Source organism: Rhinatrema bivittatum, chromosome 6, assembly GCF_901001135.1.
Source record: "Rhinatrema bivittatum chromosome 6, aRhiBiv1.1, whole genome shotgun sequence".
In the NCBI taxonomy this organism is placed as follows: domain Eukaryota; kingdom Metazoa; phylum Chordata; class Amphibia; order Gymnophiona; family Rhinatrematidae; genus Rhinatrema; species Rhinatrema bivittatum.
The window spans coordinates 109,420,273-109,440,862 of record NC_042620.1 but is presented as its reverse complement, the minus strand read 5'-3'; the positions used below and the strand labels follow the sequence as shown (position 1 = coordinate 109,440,862).

At 43.5% G+C, this 20,590-nt stretch overlaps 1 protein-coding gene across 1 annotated transcript in view; it reads right to left on the bottom strand.

Annotated features, from left to right (window-relative positions):
* GAD1 (glutamate decarboxylase 1) overlaps nt 1–20,590 on the bottom strand; it is a 118,807-nt gene that overhangs the window by 54,287 nt on the left and 43,930 nt on the right. The window contains exon 6 of the mRNA XM_029605744.1: nt 3,620–3,732. Coding sequence (XP_029461604.1) covers nt 3,620–3,732 — 113 coding nt within the window. The remainder of the gene's footprint in view (nt 1–3,619; nt 3,733–20,590) is intronic.

Genomic DNA, 20,590 nt, shown 5'->3' with positions numbered 1-20,590 from the left:
TACTTTGTGGTGACATCACAGTGTGAGCATGCTCAGTGGGCTTCTTCCATCCAATTCTAGATGTTGGTGATGTCACAAGAGGAACTCTGCATATTGGGAAGGGATTATGAGGATCATGCATATTGGAATAAAGCTGATGAAGTATTAAGTGATTCAGGCCTAGATTCATTAGTTTGCTATAAATATAGCAAAAATTGTGCCTGTAATAAAAAAGGGGTGTGGTTAGGGTAATTTTCTTGGTTCTGCTTTGCATAGGTATTTTACCTAAATTTATCACACCTGTGATATTTTCACAAGCTGAGAAGTCCCCTTTTATTACATTTTGGGCTGCTGGCAAGAGAAAGAAACATACATAGAAACATAGAAATGACGGCAGAAGAAGACCAAATGGCCCATCTAGTCTGCCCAGCAAGCTTCACACATTTTTTCTCTCATACTTATCTGTTTCTCTTAGCTCTTGGTTCTATTTCCCTTCCACCCCCACCTTTAATGTAGAGAGCAGTGATGGAGCTGTATCCAAGTGAAATATCTAGCTTGATTAGTTAGGGGTAGAAGCCGCCGCAATAAGCAAGCTGCACCCATGCTTATTTGTTTTACCCAGACTATGTTATACAGCCCTTATTGGTTGTTTTTCCTTCTCCCCTGCCGTTGAAGCAGGGAGCTATGCTGGATATGCGTGAAGTATAAGTCTTCTCCCATGCCGTTGAAGCAGAGAGCCTCTGTAGAGGCTCACAAAAAAGTTAACTATTTATACCACTGTATGAGAGGACACGAGAAACTCAGGGTGAAGTTTGTGGGGTGGGGTGGGTTCTGTGGGGGGGGGGGGCAATTTTACATGCACAGCCATACATACAAACAGCACAGTTACCATCAATGAAGATTTAATATGATTTGGAGGGATGAATGGTGAATGAAGAGTAGATTTGTACCATGTTCTCTCTTCCTAGCTTGATGCACTATCTGCCTAGCTGCAATCAAGCTAGGTAGAGAGAACATGGTACAAATCTACTCTTCTTTCACCTTTCATCCCTCCAAATCACAATAAATCTTCACTGATGGTAACTGAGTTGTTCATATGAATGACTGTGCATGTTAAATTGCCCCCCAAAACCCAACTCACCCCCACAAACTTCACCCTGAGTTCATAATGCCCCCTCTCACAGTAGTATAAAAAGTTCAAAAATCAGTGGGCCTCCACAGAGGCTCCCTTTTCCCTCTCCTCCCCCTCTCCCCTCCCAAAACGGGATTTGCAATAAATCCCATTTCAGCCATAATGCACAGCTATTGTAGGCACAATATCCAGAAAAAAGGTGTAGCTTGCTGGGGGCTTCCGGTCAAGATGGTGGCAGGAAGTAGACGCTGAAAAGATCGCGGCTGAAAGATTTGGATTTTCTTGAGAATGCCTTCTAAGAGAAAAGGAAAAGTGAGGGTATATCCATCTGAGATAATACCCTCACCGATTCAGCAAGAAATCTTTCGGTACTTACTATCACCTGCAACTCCAGGAACCGAAGATACCGCTGGACGCAGAGACCTGGGAGAGTCTCTGGTTCCTTGTGAGGAGGTTTCCCTGAGCCCAGATCTGAGGAGGCCACCGGAACGAAGGGGCGACGAAAGTGACGCGACGATTGACCCGGGAAATTGTATTGCTTCCGGGGTCACTCGCGGAGCTGATGGGGGAGCTGGATCGGAGTTGCCGGAGAAGATCCTGCCTTCGACCCCAGAGGGGATTCCCGCGAGGCAAGAAGCCTGGGACCCGGGAGAGCTGCAGCAGCAAATTCATCTAATCGAAGGCATGGCTGTGACGATCCCAGATACTGCTGGAGCAGGAGTGGGAGAGACCAGTGTCGGCATAGGATTCAGAGATGACCCCCCCCGCCCCTCAGTGGTGACCCTAGAAGGTATTTGGGATTTAGTAATGGGATTAAGATCCGAAATGAAAGCTGTTTGTACAGAACTAAGCCAAGCCTCTTCCAAACAACACCAGGAATTAAAAGTCTTAGAAGGGAAGCTAACTGAGACTAATTGCAGGATAACCCAACTGGAAAAAAAAGAAGAAAAAACTTTGGAGTTTAAAGCTGTAGTAGCCAAGGACCGATTGAGGTTAGAGAAGTGTATGGAGACTCTGGAGAATAATTCTAAAAGTTTAAATTTAAGATTTTTAAATTTTCCTCGTATTGTAGGAGAGTCACCATACACTACCTTGAAAAAGTTCATGGTAGAGATAATAGGCTTTTCAGATTCTGATATACCTATGATAAATTCTTGTTACTTTTTACCTGTTTCAAGAAGTAGAGAATCTAACATTCCCTTTCAAGGAGATTTAACCAACTTTTTGGAAAATTCTAATCTTGTGGTAATTGACAAAGGTACATTATTAGTTTCTCTACTTACAACTTTTGAGGTGAATAAAGTGATGAAGGTTTACTTTAGGAAATACCCGGTTATCTATCATGATTCTAATGTAAAAATTTTTCCTGATTTAGCCATGGCTACTCAACAAAGAAGGAAGGCCTTCTTAACCTTGCGTCAAGAAGCCATAAATTTGGGGTATAATTTTCAATTACGATTCCCTTGTAAATGTCTGATTAAAAAAAGGGATGAATGCAATATATTTTTTACACCTGAACATTTGGCAAGGTTTATACAACTTAAAGGACAACCCACCTCAACCCCAGACACATAGATAAAATTGCAGGTGTTATTCTTTGCTACCATCTTGTCTTTTCTTTTAAAGCTGGTATAATAAGTTACTTCCTATTAATTTCAAGCCTTCAATTTGAGTCATTGAAAGTTATATTAAGAATTACCACATATATCTGTTACTCAAGATATTAAGTTTTTTTTTCCTTTCTTGTTTAAATGTTAAATGATATGTGTTAATATCTGAGATTTCTGTTATGAACTATTTTGGTTTGTAAAATTATTTGAAAAAGCCAATAAATAAAGAATTAAAAAAAAAAAAAAAAAAAAAAAGGTGTAGCTATTTCTGGCATTAAATCTTGCGATAACATGCATTATGTTATCGCACGAACATTAACCAGCCCTCATTTCCATTTACTCCTCCCACTTGAATAAAAATTTCAAATTTGCATATGCATTTCGCAATGCAGCATTTATCGCATGCATTAGGGCATTATCACAGGCATTAGATCCTGCGATAATGCCCTAACACATTTTGATAAATGACCCCCTCAGTTTGCAAGCTGTCCTAAAAAAAATGCATTAAAGGGGTTTAAGCAACTTTCTAGAAAAAGGACCCCAGAGACATTTTTTGAGACACGGAATGTGATTACTTTTATTTGCTGAAGTCTGCAAGTACTGGAAATTTGCTGGAAAAATTTCCTAGTCCTAAGTTTTGGTGAATCAAACCCTAAATAAATTAGGTACCTTCTGCGCTGATCATTCTCAGATCTCCTTATAGGCACACGTACGAGGTCTATGTAAGTTATAGACTCAACATGAACAGTGGATTCTGTCTCTGTTAATGTTTCAAGTTGTTGAATTTGAACAGCCTCTTCAAAGAGCAACACTTACATTACCTGCCTAAACTCAGTGAACTATTGCACTGTATTAATCTGCATCTTTACAAAAGTATTAAAATGAGAGAGCAACCTACCAGGTGAGAATATCCCATCACCTTCCTTGCTTGGCCATCCAATAATCTCTCTCATCTTCCCCAGTGTTATTTGCTCCATGAGAACAAACACTGGTGCAATTTCATATGTAAACCTGTAAAAATTCAATGAAAGAGAAATGGTTCATTTTTCATATTTTTGTTCTCAATTCTTGGTTAATATTTTGTCCTCGAATCATTTACAAAGGTGTGATCATTTTTCAAGATTTTCATCATTTTCTATGAACTGAATTTATTATCTATTTCTTCTGCTGCTGGATATGATGTTAAACAGGGTTTATATAAAATGCTCTTGCTGTATAGGGAAGCAATAAGTCACAAATAGATGTGTTGAGACATATTTCTATGTGTTTCTATGCATCTTTCCTTGACATACTACACATTAAGAAATATATGTCTTATTCTATGTAAAGCAAATGTCTCTTTTACTTTTAAAATGAAATTAAAGAGTTTATAAACTAAGGAAAAGCTTTTTGGGCAACTTTGTCTCAGATCAGCAGGATCCTCCCTATAAAGCAATAAGTTATTATTGTATGATAGCATGATATAGTTTACCTAACAGGAGTGATCAATTTAAGAGTGTTGCTTTACAAAATTTAACTACAGTTATAGTGTTATTTGGCATCTTGTATGCTCAGACGTAGAAAAAAATGTTCACATTTTCCTAATTTTACACTTATAGTCTACTCTGTTGCCGGGATTCTTATGTCTTTGTAAACTGTAAACACCAAACAGCTAATCACAGAGATAATTAGAAATATTGAACTGGGTCTTAAACATCTAAATGCAATTATTTATATGGACAAAACCTGCTGACAATCCCCACGGACAACTTGGTTCCTACTATACCATGCAATCAATAGCTGACAAGAGTAATTATAAATGATGATTTTCTAATTACCAATTACAAATAACAAGAGTGCAATCAACTGTTATATCCCCTCTAATGTAGACAAAAGGCATCAGACAGTATAGGAATCAGGCCTGTCATGTAAATTGTTTTGAATGTAAGGTGATAAACCATGCCACTGTGAGGCTGGGATAGTGATGGAGAAAACTCTTTAACATCAGATCTTGAGCTGACTGCATCCATGCAAACAAGCTACATGGGACAGAAATTGAAAGATGATAATAAAAGAACTGACTGAAAAAACACTAAAGGAGGTACCTGAAAATGTATTAAAGATCAATCTAATCCCAGTGATAACTGTCACTATTTATTTTTTATATATTGTACATTATCTGATTTTAGATAAAGAGAGAAACTGAATAAAAATCACAAAGTGAAAGGAAATAAAAGCCTGAAGAGGAGCCTGTGGAAAAATAATTAAAACTAAATTATAAAAAAACCCCATAAACTGCTGTCAATTAATAATCCCTATTAAATCTTACCCCCCCCCCCCCCCCCCCCACACACACATACACAATTTGAAGAGTTTCCCAGTTGATCACCGGGGAATGTTTTTGAAGCCAGGGTAGGCCCAACACAACCGGGTGGACAGATCTCTCTAGAATAAGGAACGATATTTCTTCCATATGAAGAAGCCCCGTGCGGAGCGTCAATGGCTTAGTGCTGGTGGAAATGCTTCCTGGAAGAAGGGTTCCCTGGATGGAGGAAACTCGGAGTGGTGGGTGGAGTGGCTGAACTACCAACTGCAACTACTGGACCAGATGTTGGAGAATAAAGTTCCCTCTGGCTCCGGAGTCCAGCAAGGCCAGGATAGCGAACGAACCCCCAGGATATTCTAGGGTCACCGGTACGGTGCATTGAGGAGCGATATTCGCTTCTCCTAGGGTCAGTTCCCCGATGAGATCTAGGACCTGGCGTTTCCCAGCCGTTCACTATATTGAGCCAGGAAATGTCCTTTGTTGCCACAGTACAAACAAAGGCCCAAGGAACGTCGGCGAGTTCTTTCCTCCTGGGAGAGAGGACCTCATCCCAGCTGCATGGGTTCTGGTGCTTGGTTGCCGGAGAGTTTCGGAGGAGACGCCATCGGCCATGGAGAAGCAGGAACCGCATTAGTGAATCTCCGAGTAGGTCTCGCCTCGTGGCTACGTAGCTGCAGCCGACGGTCGATCATTCCTGCCAGATTTATCATGGAATCCAGGTCGTCAGGAAGTTCTCTTGCCGCTAGTTTATCCCGGAGGCGAGGAGACAGACCTTCAAAGAAATTCCCATGGAGGCTGTCCTCTCTTCAGTCTAGCTCAGTGGCTAGGGTGCGGAATTTGACCGCATATTCGGCAAGTGACCGAGTACCCTGACGTAAGCGTAGTAGTTCCGTAGCTGCCATGGACTTATGAGCAGGTTCATCGAACATTTGTCTAAACGTAGCCATAAATTGTTCCAGGTCCCCCAAGATGGGGTCTTTACATTCCCATAATGGCAAAGCCCAGACAAGAACCCGGCCTTCCAACAGGGAGATGATGTAGCTGGTCTTGACTAGGTCAGACAGGAACTGTGATGGAAGCAGGGTAAAACGAACAAGGCATTGGTTGAGAAAAACATGGCACTATTTAGTGTCCCCTGAATACCGAGACGGGGGTGGAAGCTGTGTGGTTGTCACCGGTTCAAGGCTAGGCATCTGAGCAGGCACTGGCTGTGGTAATGGAGGCGTATCATCCATTCGGGTTGCCAGTCTTTCCACAGTGGCTGACAGGACATCCAGACAATGTTGTTGTTATTGTAGTCGCTGGGCGATGCCAGGAATGGCCTTGCAAACTGTTGAGTTCATGGACCCTTGAGCCAGCTGTAACAGATGTGTCGCACTGGGGGGAGGCCCACAGCGGAGGTTGCAACCGGTAAGCGGCCTGAGGCAGGAGACCAGAAGGATCTTCACCACTGGAAGCCCGAGATCCCCCCAGAAGGAGCCTGTGAGGATCCGAGCCGCTTGGACTTACAAGGTCTCCTGTGGGCGGCAGCTGGAGAGACGTCCTGGAGTAAAGAAGAGGAAGCAGGATGCCAGGAGGCCAACTGGAACTTCACCACTGGATGCCCGAGATCCCCCCGGGAGGAGCCCGTGAGGATCCAAGCCGCTTGGGCTTAGGTGAGACCTCCTGGATGGAAGCGCATGACAAAGAGGGTCGAACCGGAGTCCAGAAGCTCCGGATCAAGCTGGAGTCAGAGGCCAGGAACAAGCCGAAGTCAGAAGCCAGGAACAAGCCGAAGTCAGGACTGCAACTAGAAACTCAGGATTGAGTGAACCTTATTGCAAGGCAAGGTATAGACCCAGCTGCAGGGTTTAAATACCCCTACAGTGTCTGACGTCATCTGGAGGCTGTCCTGCATCTTCCCGCGCTGGGCCCTTTAAATCTTGAGCCTCTGCGCGCGCACACGCCTAGGGGGTGGGGCCCGATGCGGCGGATCGACGGCGTCTCCCTCGAGGAGGGAGCGCCACGGGAGAGGCCAGGATGGGCCTTGATGGACGGAGAGGCTTTTCAATGGCCCGGGCCAGCCCCAAGATAGGTGGAGGGACCGGGGCACGGCCCGGGACCGTAACAGTACCCCCTCTCTTACGCCCCCTCCAGGGGGCTTGGGCTTCGCAAGGTGGTCCAAGTGGATCTGGTAAAGAAGATTCTTGTCCAGGATATTGGAAGTTGGCTCCCAAGTATTCTCCTCAGGGCCATACCTCTCCCAAGAGAGAAGGTATTCCCATCTTCTATAAAAGAACCGAACATCCAGGACTTCTTTTACTTGATAGAGCACATCTGGCTCAGCAGTGGGTTTAGCAGGATCTGGAGGTTTGTCATGGAAGACTGACAGAATCAACGGCTTGAGTAAGGACACGTGGAAAACGTTGTGGATTCTTAAGGTGGGTGGAATGCGTAGACGATAGGAGACTGTGCCCACCCGTTCCACAGTGGCAAATGGACTGATATACCGAGGAGCCAAACTCATGGAGGGGATCCGTAGTTGGATGTTCTTGGTGCTTAACCATACCTTGTCTCCCGGGCAAAATACCGGCGTGGGGCGCCGCCGCCGATCTGCATATTTCTATGAGTTAGCGGCGGTCTGTAGAAGCTTCTCCTAAGTGGACTTCCATAAGATATGTAGCTGTCGAGCGGAGATCTGTGCTGCCAGAGATGATACTGTCAGAGGCAAAGGTAATGGAAGTCTGAGTTGCTTCCCATAGACCACATGAAAAGGGGGCTTGTTGGTGGCCGAATGTCGATGGAAGTTATACGAAAATTCTGCCCATGGCAGTAGAGCCACCCAGTCATCTTGTTGGTCCCCAACAAAGGCTCGAAGGAAGGCTTTCAAGGTTCTGTTCATGCGTTCTACTTGACCGTTGCCATGTGGGTGGAAGGCCGTGGTGAAGTCTAATTGAACCCCAAACTTCTTGCAGAGTACTCTCCAATATTTGGTCATGAACTGTGATCCTCAGTCTGAAGAAATATGGAGAGGGAGTCCGTGAAGGCGAAAGATATGCCGGGTAGAGATGTGCCAGTTCAGGCGCGCTTGATAGCTTGACCAGGGGCACAAAATGAGCCATCTTTGAAAACCTGTCGACCGTGACCCATATCACTGTCTTACCCTCAGAGGGAGGCAGGTCCACTATGAAGTCCATGGAGAGATGGGACCATGGTTCGGTAGGAGTGGGTAATGATTGGAGGAGGCCCCAGGGGCGACCGGGCAGAGGTTTCTGTCGAGCACAGGTAGGGCAAGAACTTACATACAGAAGTACATCTTTCTTAACTTGTGGCCACCAGTAGTATCTGGTCAATAACTCCAAGGTCCGGGCAATGCCGGGATGGCCAGCAGTTAGCGAGTCATGGGCCCATGATAGCACTTCCTTGTGCAGACAGGTAGGTACTACTATCTTGCCCAAAGGTACAGCCGTGGAAGCTGCCAGGAGGACTTTGACCGGGTCCAAGATGTACTGAGGTGGTTTGGGGGTGTCCTCAGTCTCAGCGGTGCAGGAGAGGGTGTCAGCCCGAACATTCTTACATGCAGGTCAGGAGCGAAGAAGGAAATTGCAGCGGCTAAAGAACAAAGACCAGCGAGCCTGCCGAGGGTTAAGGCGTTGGGCTCGACACAGAAACTTTAAGTTTTTGTGATCAGTATAGACAATTACGGGATATTGGGCTCCCTCAAGCCACTGGTGCCACTGTTCAAATGCCAGCTTAATGGCCAGTAATTCTTTGTCACCGATACCGTAGTTCATCTCCGCCGGGGAGAACTTCCTAGAGAAGTACGAGCATGGCAAGCATGGATAGTTGGCTTAAGACCGCTCCTACCACAATGTCAGACGCATCAACTTCGACGATAAACTGGCATTGGGGGTCGGGATATGAAAGCTTCTTGCGCCGCTTGTGGCCAATTCCTGGCATCAGCTCCTTTTCTTGTAACAGCGGTGAGCAGAGCCACTATGCGAGAGTATTGTGGTATGAATTGGCGATAGAAATTGGCGAAGCCAAGGAAACATTGAAGAGCCTTCACTCCCATAGGGCAAGGCCAATCCTTAATAGCTGCCACCTTATCTGGGTCCATGTAGAAACCAGTGGAGGAGACGATGTACCCAAGAAATGGCAGGGATGTTCGTTCGAACTGACATTTCTCTAATTTGGCAAATAGGCAGTTGTCTCTTAGCTTCTGTAGGACCTGTCAAACGTGTACACGGTGTGTGGCCAAATCCTTGTAGTAGATCAGGACATCATCTAAATATATGATTACCGACGTATGCAACATATCCCTCAGCACCTCGTTATTGAGGTTTTGAAAAACCGCCGGAGCATTACACAAACCAAAAGGCATGACTAGATATTCATAGTGCCCATCTCTTGTGTTGAAGGCGGTTTTCCACTCATCGCCGGGTCGTATCCTTACCAGGTTGTAGGCCCCCCGGAGATCCAATTTGGAGAAGATTTTAGCTCCTTGCAGATGGTCTAGGAGTTCCGGAATCAGCAGTAACGAGTACCTGTCATGTTTGGTTATGGCGTTCAGACCGCGATAGTCGATACAAGGCCTGAGAGATCCATATTTCTTAGCCACAAAAAAAGGAAGCCGGCACCGGCCGGGGACTTGGAGGGTTGGATGAAGCCTCGGTCCAGGTTTTCTTGTATGTAGCTAGACATAGCCTTGGTACCTGGCAGTAGGTCAATGGAGTAATCGAAGGGTCGGTGTTCTGGAAGAAGTTCAGCTTTTTCTTTGTAAAATACATCCACGTAGTCCTGGTAAGGTTCGGGTATAGCAAGGGGAGTAGTAAGCAGTGGAACTCCAGATCAAGAGACCATGGCTAGGCACGAGCGGAAACAAGAGGAGCTCCAGGATGCAATTTGAAGAGTTTCCCAGTTGATCACCGGGGAATTTTTTTAAAGCCAGGGTAGGCCCAACACAACCGGGTGGATAGATCTCTCTAGAATAAGGAATGATATTTCTTCCGTATGAAGAAGCCCCATGCAGAGCGTCAATGGTTAGATGCTGGTGGAAATGCTTCCTGGAAATGCTTCCTGGAAAAAGGGTTCCCTGGATGGAGGAAACTCGGAGTGGCGGGTGGAGTGGCTGAACTCCAAACTGCAACTGCTGGACCAGATCATGGAGAATAAAGTTCTCTCCGGCTCCGGAGTCCAGCAAGGCCAGGGTAGTGAACTAACCCCCAGGATATTCTAGGGTCACCGGTACGGTGCATTGAGGAGCGATATTCGCTTCTCCTAGGGTCAGTTCCCCGATGAGACCTAGGACCTGGCGTTTCCCAGCCATTCACCAAATTGAGCCAGAAAATTTCCTTTGTTGCCACAGTACAAACAAAGGCCCAAGGAACGTCGGCGAGTTCTCTCCTCGTGGGAGAGAGGACTTCGTCCCAGCTGCATGGGTTCTAGTGCTTGGAGAATGCTTGGAGAGTTTCGGAGGAGACGCTATCGGCCATGGAGAAGCAGGAACCACATTAGTGAATCTCCAAGTAGGTCTCGCCTCGTGGCTATGTAGCTGCAGCCGACAGTCGATCCTTCCTGCCAGATCTATCATGGAATCCAGGTCGTTGGGAGGTTCTCTTGCCGCTAGTTCATCCCGGAGGTGAGGAGACAGACCTTCCAAGAAAATCACGTGGAGGCTGTTCTCTCTCCAGTCTAGCTCAGTGGCTAGGGTGCAGAATTTGACCGCATATTCGGCAAGTGACCGAGTACCCTGACGTAAGCGTAGTAGTTCTATAGCTGCTGTGGACTTACGAGCAGATTCATCGAAAATTTGTCCAAACATAGCCACAAATTGTTCCAGGTCCCCCAAGATGGGTCTTTACGTTCCCATAACGGCAAAGCCCAGACAAGAACCCGGTCTTCCAACAGGGAGATGATGTAGCTGGTCTTCAGTAGGTCAGACGGGAACTGAGATGGAAGCAGGGAAAACAAACAAAGTATTGGTTGAGAAAACCATGGCACTGTTTAGCGTTCCCTGAATACCAAGATGGGGGTGGAAGCTGCGTGGTTGTCACCGGTTCAAGGCTAGGCATCTGAGCAGGCACCAGCTGTGGTAATGGAGGCGTAGCATCCATTCGGGTTGCCAGTCTTTCCACAGTGGCTGTCAGGACATCCAATGTTGTTGTTGTTGTAGTCACTGGGCGATGCCAGGAATGGCCTTGCAAATTGTTGAGTTCGTGGATCCTTGAGCCAGCTGTAACAGATGGTGACGCACTGGGGGTGGTTGCAACTGGTAGGTGGCCTGAGGCAGGAGACCAGAAGGATCTTCACCTGAGATCCCCCCAGGAGGAGCCCATGAGGATCCGAGCCGCTTGGACTTACAAGGTCTCCTGTGGGCAGCAGCTGGAGAGACATCCTGGAGTGAAGAAGAGGAAGCAGATGCCAGGAGGTCAACTGGAACTTCACCACTGGAAGCCTGAGATCCCCCCGGGAGGAGCCCGTGAGGACCCAAGCCACTTGGGCTTAGGTGAGACCTCCTGGATGGAAGCGCAGGACACAGAGGGTCAAACCAGAGTCCAGAAGCCCCGGATCAAGCTGGAGTCAGAGGCCAGGAACAAGCTGAAGTCAGAAGCCAGGAACAAGCTGAAGTCAGGACTGCAACTAGAAACTCAGGAGTGAGTGAACCTCGTTGCAAGGCAAGGTATAGGTCCAGCTGCAGGGTTTAAATACCCCTGCAGCGTCTGACATCATCTGGAGTCTGTCCTGCATCTTCCCACGCTAAGCCCTTTAAATCTTGAGCCCCTGCGCGCGCACACGCCTAGGGGGCGGGGCCCGACGCGGCACATCGACGGCATCTCTCTCGAGGAGGGAGTGCCACGGGAGAGGCCAGGACAGGCCTTGCCAGACGGAGAGGCTTTTTAGCGACCTGGGCTGGCCCCGAGGTAGGGGAAGGGACCGGGGCACAGCCCGGGACCGTAACACTTCTTCAACTCAAAATACGTACATATTGAGTGAATCACATCAGAATTCCTCCATACTTCAGAAAACTGATCTCGTATATCCTTGATTATTTGTTTTGGGAGGGGGGAGCATACTTTAGATGATGTGTGAACTGAGAAAATATATTTTTGTTTTTTTCCTTTTATAGCCTTTTCCTGTTGCATGGTTACAATTTTGTGGATTTTTTCATTTTAAATGCTTTCTATGATATCGTTAGTAGTTATATTGATATTATACATAATACATTTGCTGACTATTTAAAAATCTTTTATACTTATTTATTTATAGCCATTAGTTTGGCACTATATGTTCTAGCGGACTTTATGCCGAACCCCTCAAATTATTATGGCTACTACCCAGTCATTTCAATCTTTCTTTTCATAAAGAAAAAAATTTGACCTCACTGTGGTTGCTCTGTTGAGGAAGAACTTTAAAAAGTGACTTAAAAAAAAGCTATGATACTATCCACCTAGTCAAGTAGGGCTCTGTTAAAGTTTCCTTTACGAGGAACTTCTACCTTTGCATAGTTTCTTCTAGGGATTAAGTTAAATTTTAAGTTATGGAAGTTAACTGAATTCTATTAGATCAATATTTAGTAAAGTGATAAGCGGACAAGTTATCTGACTACAGATATCTGGATAACTTGCCTTGGATAGACAGTGGGATAAACGTCCCACTGAATATCCTTGATTAAAGTTATCCAGCTACCTGTGGCCAGATAACTGTAAACCTAAAAGGAAATTTTTTTAATATCACTAGTTAGCTGTAAAGTTATCTGGCTTTGTTTAGCCAGATAACTTGAGCTTCAACCAGCTATCTTCAAAAGAAAATAGCAGGTTAAGTACATTGGCAGTTAAAAATAATTAAATAAAAGGTCATGGGCCTAGTGACCCTATCACTGCTCCCCCTGGTCTCCAAATGCTGGGCCCTGCCAGACCCATTCTGCAGCCCCACGTCCCATAAAACCCCCCTGCAACTCATCAGTAATGAAATGTTAAGGGCCGGTTCTGGCTTTTCCCGCTCCTGGGTCCTGCCAAATTTGAAACAAATTATGACCTCCAGGACTCCCTCCCTCCCATCCTCCCGGTAACTTCAATTTATAATTTTTTCAGCCTGGATCTTGGTAGCAGCCTATTGCAACCCAGGCCAGGCACTTCTATGGTCACTAAGGGGGTCATTAATCAAAGTGCTATATGGCATTTTTGCATGCAAAAAACACCTTTAACACATGCGAAAACACCATAACGCATGGTGCGATGCAAATTAGGAAAAGGGGAGGAGTTTGGGGCCGGCTTTGTAATTTGCAAAGCTATATTGCATGGCTTTAACTACACCTTTTTCATTTATTTATTTATTTATTTATTTATTTATTTAACATTTTTCTATACCGAACTTCATGACAAGCTTCATATCAGGCCGGTTTACATCAAACTTAGGGGTTAACTTAACAAAAAACCATATAATAGGAAGGCCGAAGCGCAGATACAAATAACAGGGAGAATGAACTTTTGTGTTAAGCTGTGCGATATGGCTTTATTAAGCTGCTGGAGAGGCAGCCTAGCTATTAGGGCCCTCATATATGAGTGAGAGAGAGAGACTAGCTATAAGGCCCTCATACTAGGTAGGTATTTATACCTCTATACAAGGCCCACCTAGCTACTCGAGGTGAGGTGTAGGGCCACTTTGACATTCAAAGTGAGACATACAAACAGAACAGTGCTCTCTTGTGAAGATTTTATGACCTTCAGAGTGAGGAACTCACTCTGAAGGATAGGGGGATAGGATAGGGGGATAGGGGATAGGAAAATACCTACAGTACCTGAATGTAAACCAATGTGATATCTCAGATCAAATGTCAGTATATAATAAATAAATACATTAGTATAGGGGTTAGGGGCCACTTTGACAAAGTGAGACATACAAACAGAACAGTGCACTCTTGTGAAGATTTGATGACCTTTGGAGTGAGGAAACTCACCCAAAGATGAGATTTGGGCAATGTTCTCTCAACCTAACTTGATGGACTCTCTACCTGGGTTATCTCAAGCTAGTTTGAGAGAACACTGCCCAAATTTCATCTTTGGGTGAGTTTCCTCACTCCAAAGGTCATCAAATCTTCACAAGAGTGCACTGTTCTGTTTGTATGTCTCACTTTGTCAAAGTGGCCCCTTACCCCTACACTAATGTATTTATTTATTATATACTGACATTTGATCTGAGATATCACATTGGTTTACATTCAGGTACTGTAGGTATTTTCCTATCCCCAGAGGGCTTACAATCTAAGTTTGTACCTGAGGCAATGGAGGGTAAAGTGACTTGCCCAAGGTCACAAGAAGCGACAACAGAACTCAAACCCTGGTCTCCTGGTTCATAGCCCACTGCTCTAACCACTAGGCTATTCCTCCTCCCTAATACCTAAACCTCACCTTTAGTAGCTAGGTAGGCCTCGTATAGAGGTATAAATACCTACCTAGTATGAGGGCCTTATAGCTAGTGTCTCTCTCTCTCTCTCTCTCTCTCTCTCTCCAGTGGTTAAGGGTAGGAAATACAACAATTCTGGCACTTATCGCAAAGTGCAAAAAAGTCATCGCAGTTTGCACTAATACCTATGTGTAGCGCTGAGATAGCATACTTTGTAATAAACAACCTATTACCATAAAACACACCATTTAACCTATCGCATGTGATATTTAATGCATTTTGAAAATCCAGGCCTAAGAGAGCTAATTCTTTTTAAAATGTTTATATTATGCTGCCACTATGTTATTAAAATAATGCATGTGTATGTATGTGAGATAACTTGAGTTTTAATTTGATAAGTTTAATAATTGATTAGGCTTATTTAAGTGATGCAGATCATTGCAACTGTGTTGTGTGTGTGTATATATATATATATATATTTGCTTTTAGTGTTAAATAATTATCTTGCTCAGACCTATTAGCATCCTAGTCATCGATTTCCCTTCTGAGCCAATGAAGTACAAACTGATAACAATGAAACTATGCTAATTTTTTATGCACTGTAATTTGTGATGCACTTTTAAAAATAGATAGGAAATGATGGAGGCCCCAGACTTTTGGTTATTTAGAAGACAATTCAATGCAATTAGAATAAGACTATATTATCTGGTGTTACTAGAAAAATCTTTCACTTTTTCCTGCTCTTTGTCTCCTCCTCCTTCACCTACCATTAAATCAGACATTGGGAGATTGATATTCAGCACCACTTAGCCAGATAAGTAAGGACTTATTCAACTAAGTGGTGGACAGGAAGTGGGTGTTTTGGGGAGGAGCTACTTATCCAGTTAAGTAGCAATATTCAAACGCATCCAGCTATGCTAACTGGATAACTTAGACCTGCTCAATAACAGGTCAAAAGTTAGCCGGATAGGACTTATCCGGCTAACTAGCAACTTAGCCGGATAACCAGCTTTTTTTTTTTTAATATCAAACCCTAAGGTTTTTCCTTAGTTGTGTGAAATCCTGCTCCAGATTCTAGTCCTTATTCTGTTCTCGCTAGGTCCTCTTTTGAAAGGCAGTCCTGATTCCCTGCAAGCTGTCTATTCAGTATGCTCATTGCTGTCCGATCTCTCCCCTATGAATCCACGTTGTTACAGTTGCTGTTTTACCCTCCCGTTCAGCTTCAGGTGAGGTCACTCTACACTTGCGGTGGCTAGGAAGGGCCTTAAAAGGTTTCAAAGTCTAATTTGCAACTGTGTTTGAAAACCTGTTATCTGTTTAGCACTCTGAATGATACACTTTCTAATTTACTAAAAAAAAAAAAAAAAAAAGAAAAAAGGAAGCTGAAAAAAAAAAAAGAAAAAAGGAAGCTGAAAAATCCTTTTCCCTCCTGAAAGCACTGCAGTCTTTTAATTAGCGTCCCAGCTATGGATCTCCCTACCTTTTTCTCTGTACTGCTCTTAAACAGTAAGGGTTCATTTTATTTCATTTTAAAAAGAGTTTTTCTTTTCTCTCTCGTTAAATATGTGGTGTCACTTCCATTGAGTTACATTAAAGCATTTCCTTTAGATAAAGGAGTAGTAAGATTTGTGTGAAGGTGCTCTGGTTTTACAAGAAAAAAAGAGAAAAATTATTAAACAGCGTGATGTAATCTATTCATGAATGTCGGAGTTTTCATAAGGTTTAAATTACTAATTATGTGCTTGGATAAGCAAAGGACAACATATGGAAATATATTTGAACATAATTTGCAACTTATTATTTAAGTGGGGCCAAGAAGATGCCTTCCGTCTCTAAAGGAATTTGTCTTCCCCTCCACTTGCAGACGAGAAACTCCCCAACCCCGGCTGCTCTGCCTTCACTTTATCTAAGTTGTGTCTATCTCTGAACAACTTAGTCCTAGTATTTTTACTGTGAAAGGAAAAATAACTTGCATACATCATTTTATAAGCTTTTGCACAGATGTTTTTACTCACAAGGTTGCAATGATGGCTTTCCTAAATTTCTGATTTATTTTTTCAATTTTCGGTGTTTCTTTTGCATTTCTCATTAACACTAGTGAGTTCTTTCATGCAAAGAAGCAGAACATTGAACTGCAAATTCTATTCTGTCTTTGAGTTAAGATAGCAGTGCATAAGAAATATTTAACAAATAACTATTAGATGTAAGAAAAAAAACTGAGTTTTTATACACTGAATGCAATAAAGTTAGTGACTAAATTGAGTCCATTATTTATTAGAAGTAATTCCTTTATTAATGTCATTTGTACTCTTATAGCACACATTATAACTTTTTCCTTCCAGCACAAGTCAGAAAGATTAACTATCAAAAGACCTTATTGATAACATATTAATTTCTATATTATGTAATTTTTGCTCATTCTTTTAATGTTTGCAGTTGTTGCTATTATTATTAATGCTCCAATTTACATATTATTAACAGTAAATAGGGAATAACATTTTTCTATGTGTTCTTATAATTTTTAAGATACATTAATTAAAATGTGTTATTGTTCATTACAAACATAAGAACATTACAACAACTTAAGAAGCTGCCATACTGGGTCAGACCGAGGGTCCATCAAGCCCAGCATCCTGCTTCCAACAGTGGCCAATCCAGGTTACAAGTACCTGGCAAGTACCCAAAATTTTAAATAGATCCCATGCTACTGATGCCAGTAATAGCAGTGGCCATTCCCTAAGGGGTTGATTTTAAAAGGAGCGCGTGCGCATGTTATAAAATATGGTCCTGTGTGCACATGCGCACCAGATTTTCATGTCCAAGCATGCTTGTGTGGGCAGGTGGCCTGCACCACGCGTGGGGGGATTTTAGAAAAATACGTGCAGCGACGCAATCGGGCCTCCCCCAATTCCCTCCCAGTCCGCTCCAATTAAGGAGCAGACTGGAAGGGAACTTTCCTACCCTTAATCCTATCCTTCCTCCCTCTTCCCTCTCCTCCCCGCCCTCTTGGACAGTGTCAAATGGTGCTGTCCCGGCCCGCCTCCCGCCACACCCCGACCATGCTAGGGTGAGAGATCATTGTAGAAATCTCATCTTTGTGATACTTTCATCCCACCAAATGACGTCAAATCTTCACCGAGGTCTACTGTACAGTTCATACATCTCACTCTGCATGTAAAACTGGCCCCCAAACCCTAAACCACCACCAACACCTCACCTCGAGGTATTAGCTGGTCCTCCTATAGATATATAAATAGTTGACTACTATGAGGGTCTCTCTCTCTCTCTCCTTTGTGAGCTGTGAAATAGAAGTATAGTGGGGTGTGTTAACTTTACTGCACCCCACAATACTACCTATGCAAAGTGTTATGTTACCGCACAGTGGGCCTCATTTTCTAAAGTATCGCAGGCCTGCGATACTTTGGAAGATGAGGGGCAGGGGCTGAAACGGGGGGCAGGCCTGCACTAGCCGGCAGCGATCGCACCGTCACGGTGCGATCGCTGCCGGTTTCGCACCCAATAGCGCCACCATAGGAGGTGTAGCTATTGAGAGCGAAATAGGCAGCGAAAAGGCACTTACCTTTTCGCTGTGTGCGCCGTCATCGCGGAGTAGGCCCCGGTGACACCACGACTCCTCCTCTTCCGGGGCCGACTCCGCCCCCATTTTGGTATCTCACGCGAAAAGGGACATTTCGCGTGCGAAACATCCCTTACCTTACCCTAAGCACACCCCTTTCTCTTACCACGGGCGTTATGATGAATCTAGGGGTTAATTCCCTATGGATTAGCTCTATTCTATATATTCACACTCATGCACGGATTCTGCATTCCTCTAATCAGTTTCTTCTTGATGTGGCTTCCATGCAAGAGTGCTCATTCTCCATTCATGGTCATATCCTCTGGAACTTTCTCCATGTTTCATTGCGACTCACACAGGACTATAAATTGTTTAAAAATTATTAAAAACACATCTTTTCCATGAAGCCTTCCAGTGGTGATCTCCTTTTTCCTTCTTCCAGCCTTTAAATCTATATTTTTCTTCCAGCTATTCAAGAACGATGTACTGCCCACCATCCAGTTTATAATATTTGGCCCTTGGCATTTGTGCCTTTTTTTGTCTTAATTTGTTTAATTGTATTGTTGTTTTGTCTACTTTTTATGATTATTTCTTTGTACCCATTCTGAATGTTGGAGGGGCGGGTAATAAATGCTTTTAAATAAATTAAATAAATAAATAAACAAATGACCACTGCTATGGGTATGAAACATAGACCACTAGCAAACTGAAATGGTTTACTAAATCATTAAAACTAGACTGACTAAAGCCTTACAAGAAACTGGCTAACCCTGATCTAAAGTGTTAAAAATGGTCTTGTTCAGTATTACAGTACCACAGCCAGAACCATTAATTAAGAAACATAGAAACATGATGGCAGAAAAAGACTGTATAGTCCATTTAGTATACCCATCGGTTCAATTAATTTAACATCACTTCCTTAGAGATCCCCTGTATTTATCTCATGTTTTTTTTAAATTCAGATACTGTTTTTGACTCCAACACTTCCACTGGGAGGCTGTTCTGTGCATTCATCACCCTCTCTGTAAAGAAATATTTCCTAAGATTACTTCTGAGTGTACACCCTTTCAACTTCATCTCATTATCCCTTGTTCTAGAGCCTCTATGATGTTGAAAGAGGCTCATCTCCTGTGCATGGAAACCTGTGAGATATTTGAATGTTTCTATCATATTTCCCCTATATAGGAGCAATATCACCTCCCTTTTTCTGCTGACTATTCCTCTCCATATGCAGCCAAACATCTTTCTGGCTTTTGCTGTTGCTTTATCCACCTGTTTGATCACTTTAAGATCTTCAAATACAAGCACCCCATATCCCACTTTTCCATAACTGTAACTTTTGCCTTGGGTTTTTGCATCTTAAATGCATTACTCTGTACGCTTTAGCAGTAAATTTTAGCTACCAGATCTCAGACAATTCCTCAATCTTTGCTAGATCCCTCTTCATTTTTCCACACCTTCCTGGCTATCCACCCTGTTACAAATTTTGGTATAATTGGCAAAAAGTCAAACCTTTCCTGACAATCCTTCTGTAATGTTGCTCACAAAATTGTGAAAACAATTGATCCAAAGACTGATTCCTGTGGCACACCGTTAGCAATACCCCCCTCCCCTCAGAGAAAACTCCATTTACCACTACTCTTTGTCGCCTCTCATTCAACCAGTTTCTAACTCAGTCAGTCACTCTAGGTTCCATAAGAACATTGCATACTGGGTCAGACCAAGGGTCCATCAAGCTCAGCATCCTGTTTCCAACATTGGCCAATCCAGGCCATAAGAACCTGGCAAGTACCCAAAAACTAAGACTATTCCATACTACTGTTGCTAGTAATAGCAATAGCTATTTTCTAAGTCAACTTAATTAATAGCAAGTAATGGACTTCTCCTCCAAGAACTTATCAAATCCTTTTTTAAACACAGCTGCACTAACTGCACTAACCACATCCTCTGGCAATAAATTCCAGAGTTTAATTGTGCGTTGAGTGAAAAAGAACTTTCTCCGATTAGTTTTAAATGTGCCACATGCTAACTTCATGGAGTGCCCCCTAGTCCTTCTATTATCCGAAAGAGTAAATAACTGATTCACATTAACCTGTTCTAGACCTCTCATGATTTTAAACACCTCTATCATATCCACCTTCAGCTGTCTCTTCTCCAAGCTGAAAAGTCCTAACCTCTTTAGTCTTTCCTCATAGCAGAGCTGTTCCATTCCCTTTATCATTTTGGTTGCCCTTCTCTGTACCTTCTCCATCGCAACTATATCTTTTTTGAGATGCGGCGACCAGAATTGTACACAGTATTCAAGGTGCGGTCTCACCATGGAGTGATACAGAGGCATTACAGACTTTTTCCGTTTTATTCACCATTCCCTTTCTAATAATTCCCAACATTCTGTTTGCTTTTTTTGACTGCCACAGCACACTGAACCGATGATTTCAATGTGTTATCCACTATGACACCTAGATCTCTTTCTTGGGTGGTAGCACCTAATATGGAACCTAACATTGTGTAACTATAGCATGGGTTATTTTTCCCTATATGCATCACCTTTCACTTATCCACATTAAATTTCACCTGCCATTTGGATGCCCAATTTTCCAGTC